Here is a 7,660-nt window from a genome sequence, read left to right as displayed (position 1 = left end):
AAAAACATGATTGAACAAGCTTTGTGGTGTGCTGCTCGAAATTTAAATTACTATCAAACCAAACACCAAGGTTCTTTGCCACAGGCTTAATGTGATTTACTAGGGAACCAGCAGATGGCAGTATTTGATTTGCCATCTGCTGGGACCCGATGACCAGGATTTCTGTTTTGTCTGAGTTCAGCTGGAGGAAATTATTTGACATCCATTTTTTAACTTCACAAAGGCAGTTATTAAGTGAACTCAGCATTCCAGGGTCTGTGGATCTGACGGGCAAGTATATTTGTGTGTCATCAACATAAATATGAAAAGAAATGCCATGTTTATGGATAATATGTCCAAGGGGAAGCAGATACAAGGAAAACAAAATGGGTCCTAAGACCGACCCCTGAGGCACACCATATTTAACTGGACAGAACGAGGAGACATAGTTGTTTACAGACACGCAAAACTTCCTATTTGACAGGTAGGATGAAAACCATTCTAGGGCAGTACCAGAGATCCCCACCCAGTGCCTCAGTCTGTCTAACATGATGTTGTGATCAATGGTGTCAAAAGCAGCAACATGGCCAGATTAACTTTTTAGGGCCCCCGAGAAAAAGAAAGTTGCATTGGTTCCCTATTGATTCAAAGGTTGCTCTAAGACATGATTCAGTTATAATACAGAACCCAATTTGGTGCATGTTTACTTTTGCATTGCAAATACCCTAACAAATTTACAATTAACCTAATCATCAAAACCCAAGTGAGCCATGAGCCTGGGGTTTTGAGGGACCATGTGGTTCTGGGGCTTCAGGGCCATTGCACATTTGTAATCCAGCCTTTTCTCCAAGAATTATGTGTCATATGCCTGTTTTAGCAGTCTTGATAAAATCAATCCTACGAATTGGGATGACAGCACCTACTTTCTGTCTCTCCTCAAATGGAATTGGTGGAAGTAGTTGTGTGGGGAATAAATGAAGACAGCTTGAGAGAGAAGCTCAAATGGTGCGTACTTTTACAGCTTTATATATCTGGTCAATCATTGCGTAAATGTGGATGATCTGTTTCAAAATGTTACAAAAATGTTGTTTTGGAAGCTCTAAGATGATCTGACAAGATTTTTGTTTAAGCATACTAAGACCTTTAAAGTAGCACTGCAGCACCGCAACCGCTTCAAGCTGCTGCTGCTGCTTTATGTTGAACCTGAAGCCTAACTAGTAAATTTACAGGTGTGATCACATCCATCTCCCCTCATAGTGACAAAGTAATACCTCACAATGCTTTCCAATTCACTCTTCAAGCCATAAATCTCCATCCTGGCTGCACCCTGTGGATAAAGTACCATCTCGTGCAAGAGTTGGATTAAATATTTGTTGGGCTTCCCATGGCTGCTGCTGAGTAATAATATACCTTGCTGTTGTTCTGGCAGGTTCACTATTTTTATGTAAAAAGGGTGGCAAGAACCACACATTCACATACACATGCAGTCTCCTGCAAAAAACAGCCATATGCACATTGTATTTCTTTATTCAATATAACATAAAAAGGGGGGTAATTTATGGCAGTCTGCAGTGGGAATCCTTGCACAGGCATAATTAGGAGTGTAGCTGTGGAGGCTGTGACCTCTACAGAGAAATACAGAGAGAGAGAGAGAAAGTTTCGGTGGGAGGTTGTGGGTTTGGGGGAGGTGGGTGAGGACAATCAGGCAGAGAAAGTGAGAAGGAGCAGAAAGCACATACTCAAATGTTTGTGCTCTAGCGTGTGTGTCTAATGTGCACACACATACAGACACACCACATAAATCTTTACTTAAGCGCTCAGAAGTACACTTTAAACAAGCATACCTCAGAACCTAATAAATAATTGAACATCCTGGAGAAAGATGCATAATGCATTATGAAGTTGAGATCAATGATGTGTTCACTCCTCTCCACTACGTTGCCTCTCAAGGACTAAACAGACAGTACCTACTAGCTACAGTACATTGTCTCCAGAAAGCTGGGCCATTAGGCGACGCACTGCAGCCAGCAATTGTGTAGAACAATGTGAACAATTCGCAAATGTTATTTCTGTTTTATGTTATCCTATACCCATAAAACAGCCAATCTTATGACAGCATGATAAGTTCCTGAATAATGAGACTATATAGGTAGTTACTTGAGAACACGAACTTCTGTTATCGATTGACATTTTGGGAAGTAAGCTTTTTTGCCTTTTTGCTTTTTTAGCTTAGCTCAGCAAAAAAGACTGAAAACAGGCCAGATGTAATGAGTTGGTTAGTGAGCTTTAAAGGTGCTATCAGGTGGATTTTGTTACCACTGGAGAGAGCCAGGCTAACATTAGCAGTTTTCCCCTGTTTCCAGTCTATTTGGTAAACTAAGGTCCGGATTCTGCAGACAGAGACAAACATGAGCACATCGCTCTCAAACACGGCCAGGTTGTTTACCAATCATGAGCTGTGAAACAACAGCACGGCTCTGTTGATAAATAAAAAGGAAACGTTCTCTGGCAGAGCCGGATCAGGTGTTAGCTGTTTACAGGGCTAACTCTAACATTGCTATGTGGCTGTGTTTTAATGTTTTAATGACTGGGTCTGTTTGTTTTGGGGAGGAGACGACCTCGGAGGTAATTCGGCTCCAGGTAGAACCCTGTCAGGGCTCTGAAGTGGAGCGGACCCAGAACAACTCTCATCAGCTGTTAGATGTAAACACTAGCAGGACTAAAGTTATGGTGCGGCTGTGTTAAAACTATAACTTAGCACAACAACATGTAATAACGTTATGCTTTATAAAATGTCACATAATTAACAAAATAGCTATATAATGTCAGTCCAGTGACTGTTACCTGACAGCCGACCTGCCTCTCATTCTCCAGCGCTGGCAGTCACTCAGCCTGCCGAGTGAACGAAAGACTGAGGAGGACCCATGTGAGCGGTGAACGAGTAGTTCATTCCTGCTCCACAGTAGGAGCTGTCACGTGACAAATGAACGACTCAAACAGACCCACAGTTGAGAGTCGTGAACTAATCAATTCTGTTTCCTGTGCTGACGGAGCCCATACGGCTGCCGTGTGACAAGTGAACGTAAGAGTCCAAGATCCTTCACACATGCTTGAAAATGAACGAATCACTCACTGAGACAACCCATTCCTCCCGAGTCATGCACACGATTAGGTCTTATGAACGAAACGTTCTTTGAACGACACAACACTAATCTCCACGCATTGCCATGGCAACCAGTCCTGAGCTACTGAAATATGCCAGAATCCACAGTCTGCTGGCTGAGAGCCCTCAGAGAGAGAGAGCCTTATGAGAGCCATAATAAGGCTGTTTTTGCAGTACTGTAGAAGGTGTGACAACAAGCCGGTCAATATTTAAATATGTATTGAAGCAAAACATTTTTCTAAGCCAAAGTTTAAAGGGGCATTATGGAGTTTCCAGCAGCCACTAGCAGTGCGGTTCTAAGATTGCAACCAGGTGTGTGCTCGTATACGTGCTCGCTTGAAGTCATGAGCGAGCATAATCCAAAACACAACCGCTTTCATACAGAAATACCACAATAAACGCAGGAACACCAGCATGCAGGCTGTGGCTTTTCTCCAGACATGTTCAGGCCATAGGTTCAGGCTCTGTTACTTCAACGTTCCCGTCTCAGAGGCAGATCAACACCGGCGCCATACCTTTCATTCAGCGCAGCGAGCCGCATATTGGCTCAATACTCCCGAAAAAAGGTAGAGTGACAGCAGCTATAGACAGACAGGGAGAACAGACAGAGCTGGAAACTCAGGTAAACTCCCACTGCAACGTTACAGTAATAGTTTTATCAGCTGCTGCTGCTCACCTGCTGCTTTTCAGTAAGGTTAACCATCTGTAAGTTACTATCTGTGAATCTGTCACCGGAGGCTCAGCAATGTCAGCACAGCTAAATGTATTGGATGATTATGAAACGGTTAGTGAGTAGGAATGGATATTATGAGATTGTGTCACACTTTCTAACAGTTAGACCGTTTTGTTGCTGTGTTTTATGTTATGTGTGTCACGTTAGTTACAGCGACTGAGAGGTGGAGAAGATGTTTATCTGAGTATTGGTAAAACCACAATAAACATAAACTGAATGTTACTAAGAAAACAGCGGCAGGTCCGAGCTAATGTAGCGTTAGCTGGCTGCTCCTGGCTGCATCACTATAGGCTAACGATAGTAAACAAATCGCTCCACATTTGCTTTTTGCCGTTACATCCTTTCTTTCAGGCTAAATCAACAGTGGTACACAGGATAATAACATGGGTGGCGTTAGTTGGTGAAGTAACGTGGAAAGCATATAACTTTGCACCTGATAACATTAGCAACTGCTCGCCGTTTGCCTGCAAGCTAACGTGACTTTCTCTATGTTTCTCCAGCTTTACTAATGCTCACTTTGTTCTTACTAAAAATCTTCTGAATCTGTTTAGTCTGATGGGCTTCAGCACATAAACCTTTATGTTGTTTTGTATCCTAACGTGGAGCCTGTGTTTTGCTGTGAGACGGTTGTTTTATGGTGTTAGTGGACTGCATGTCGTTAACTGCCGTGTTGTAGTACGAGAGAGGCTTACAGGGCTGAATCCAACCCAGAGACCTCACATTAAAAGCAGAATAGTGGCTGATGCAAGCAACAGAGAAAAAAGGCGTGTGCTTCATTTCTAAGTGAGTTTTAAGCCCACTGACAATAAGGCAATGACTTATTAAAATCAAAAACGTACATATAGTCCCTTTAAGACACAGAGTCTAGTTTATGTATCGGTAGGATTATCGAGAGTAACTTCAACCTTTACAATTGCCTAGTCATGTAGCTTGTTTAACAATTCCTCAGACCTTTCCCACTTCTTCACAGCTAAAGTCCCGTAATGAGTCCAGCATGTTTGAATGTACCGGTGTTTGTTTACATTCTCCCTCCCACTGCTTCAAGCACAAGCGTGCTACCACCACCTGTTGCTCACGCCAAGCATCTTGGTTTGTGTACCCATTTACCGACCCAGGGCAGTGTAGGAAAACTGATTTTTTTTTTTGGAGCACATGAAAAACTCATATTAATAATAATATAAATATTCACTGAATTTAACAAAAAGTGTGTTGGATTAGAATCGCAAAGTGTCTCGTTAATTCTCCACATCTGCAGTTACACTCTATCATAGGTGAACATTTACAACAAATAATAGATGAAGGTTGTATTTCTTTTGCAGCAAAGCCATATTAAAGAATTCTCAAGGCAAGAGCTGTTAAACAGTTGTCTGAACAGATTAATGGACGTGGCATTTCATTTGAAAAGAGTGAAAACTCCATTAATTATTGGTGAGCTGTTCACCAATAGGGGGTCAGTCCTATTAAACTATTCTGTCTGACACCAGTGAATACATTCAAAAATGCCCACAGGGCTTTTGTGTATGAATGATACAGCAGGTCATGAATCAATCACTTAAAAAGACACTGCCATTTCATTTCCAATTCTACATAGACATGAAAACATTTCAACCACATATTCATGGCCTCAGTTAAATGTGAGGCTGTGAACACAGCTGGATGTATAAAACATTTTTGGTTGAAACATTATCATGTCAATACAGAATAAAAGAATAATTGGGAAGTTGTGTATAGTTTTTTGTCTCTTTGTGCACATAACTGTTATCCAGCACTGCTAAAGAATTCAAGAATGTTTCTTGATGGTTAACCATTTAAAACCATACCCATATTTTAGCCCTTGAACCTTTGACTTTTTCATTTCCAGGAAGTCATTGGTTTGTAATCATCTCTTGAAAATCTACTTGCACTAACTTAACCAGTATGCTTCTTTAACATGGATGCTGCCCAGATAATATTAACAAAAAAAGACATTTTCTGAAGCCAAACCACTCTAACTCTAAGAGCATGTATAGATATTATAGGCATGAACAGGCTGTGCTGGATCACCTGCAGGCATCAATCTTCAGTCTGTCTCTGCAGGTTGGGGAGTTCCGGGCGCACGCAGCAGAGTGGACAGCAAACGTGTCAGCAGAGTTCAAAGAGACCCGGAGGCGGCTCAGTGTTGACATCTATGACAAGTTTCAGCGTGCTGCATCCATCAAGCGTAAGCTGTCTTCCGAGTTGGGTATTAACCCGTCCATCAACCAGGAAATGACCCCTGGCAAGAGGACGCTGTCGGTCAACCTGTGTGAGGACAGAGAGGCTTACCCTAACTTGACTCTCTCCCTCAGTCCCGTCCCGGGGGCCCTGACCAGGAATGGCAGCCTTTATCTGAACGGTCTTAGCCCAGACTATGCTGACCGGCGAGAGATCGCCATCATCGAAAATCTAAAATGAGGAGCAGCATGAAAATGAAACACATCTGGTAGTGGACAGAGGTTACATACACACTTTTGTACTTATTGACTGAGCTTTGTGATAAGGTACCCGTGTGCATTCATTAAGTGGATTGTGCTCCAAACATTGATTGAAAAACCTTGAGAGAGACTCAAACACAGATCAATCACCAAGCTCCGTACTTTCATGTGCGTGTTTAACACTCACACAAAAACGTGTTGTATTAACTCACAGGTTCCACTCATCCTACGAAGGTGTCCAACATTTCATTACGTCCGTGCCAACATGATCAACAGCTGTGCTGGTGATTGAGCCAAATAAAGAGGATGCTCCAGACTGGAACAAATTATTGTATCAGAGGCATGACTTTATCAAACCTCTCTCGTGAGCAGGAAGAGAATGAAAGCCCATTTTGAGGTAGCAACACACGGGCCATCTTCTTTTTGTAAACCCACAAACAAGCCTGTAAACACAGAAAGAAATACATCCATAAAATTTGGAAAGCAATAGATGTATCTGTGCTCATCTCTTTGAGGCCTGAAATCTGCATCAGATGAAGAGGATCCTTATCGCTGAACACACTCAACAATGAACGCTGGTTCTTGACGAGGCAGCAGTCCTGTGCTGACAGAGGAATGTGGCTTTTTCTTTTAGTTTACATTTCGTTAAATATGAATTTATATGCCTTGCATTTGCCGTTCAGTCTGCCCTCGCTAAAGAGATGATTGTTGACATTGTTGTTCCTCCATAACTGACATTCAGCTTTTGACCCTAAGGAATAATCCACTTGTGCCTTACTGAAAAACACACTGAACATATTGAGGATGTATATATATATATGTATATATATATATATATATATATATATATATATATATATATATATATATATATATATATATATGAGCACAGTAGTAATAAAGATATGTATTTTGGAGGCATCTTGGAAAAAGACTTTATGAAGACGAGACACATGAAGGAGAGGACATGGATGTTTTTTTTTACTCATTTTAAGAGGAAAACATGGCAGGGAGGAGAAACCTTCATGGGATATGATGAACAACTTGAAAAATATCACCTTTCTGTCTGCCAGTGTGATTTAGCCATTTACTACCAGTCTTAATGTGCTGAGATAGTTACATTAACCACACAGTGCCAGGCTCCATGATCAGACCCCAATCTCCCCTATACCAAAGTAATGATCCTGTTATTCTGACAGAGGACTCAGAGATGAACTCCCTCTGATCAAAGGATCAGGAGAAATATGACTGATATTTCTAAATTTCTCGTAACTGAACAAACTGTTATGTTTTATTTCATGAAACTGAAAGATTATCAAAATGGTAGGAATG

At 41.5% G+C, this 7,660-nt stretch overlaps 1 protein-coding gene across 1 annotated transcript in view; it reads left to right on the top strand.

Moving 5' to 3' along the window:
• The window catches only part of LOC123978135 (potassium channel subfamily K member 2-like), a 51,234-nt gene extending 44,105 nt beyond the window's left edge, over positions 1 to 7,129 (top strand). The window contains exon 8 of the mRNA XM_046061277.1: positions 5,952 to 7,129. Coding sequence (XP_045917233.1) covers positions 5,952 to 6,308 — 357 coding nt within the window. The 3' untranslated portion in view covers positions 6,309 to 7,129. The remainder of the gene's footprint in view (positions 1 to 5,951) is intronic.
• Positions 7,130 to 7,660: the final 531 nt, after the last annotated feature.

The sequence above is a fragment of the Micropterus dolomieu genome, linkage group LG10 (genome assembly GCF_021292245.1).
Source record: "Micropterus dolomieu isolate WLL.071019.BEF.003 ecotype Adirondacks linkage group LG10, ASM2129224v1, whole genome shotgun sequence".
Lineage (NCBI taxonomy): Eukaryota > Metazoa > Chordata > Actinopteri > Centrarchiformes > Centrarchidae > Micropterus > Micropterus dolomieu.
The sequence above is the reverse complement of the archived record's forward strand: the minus strand, read 5'-3'. Positions and strand labels throughout refer to the sequence as shown.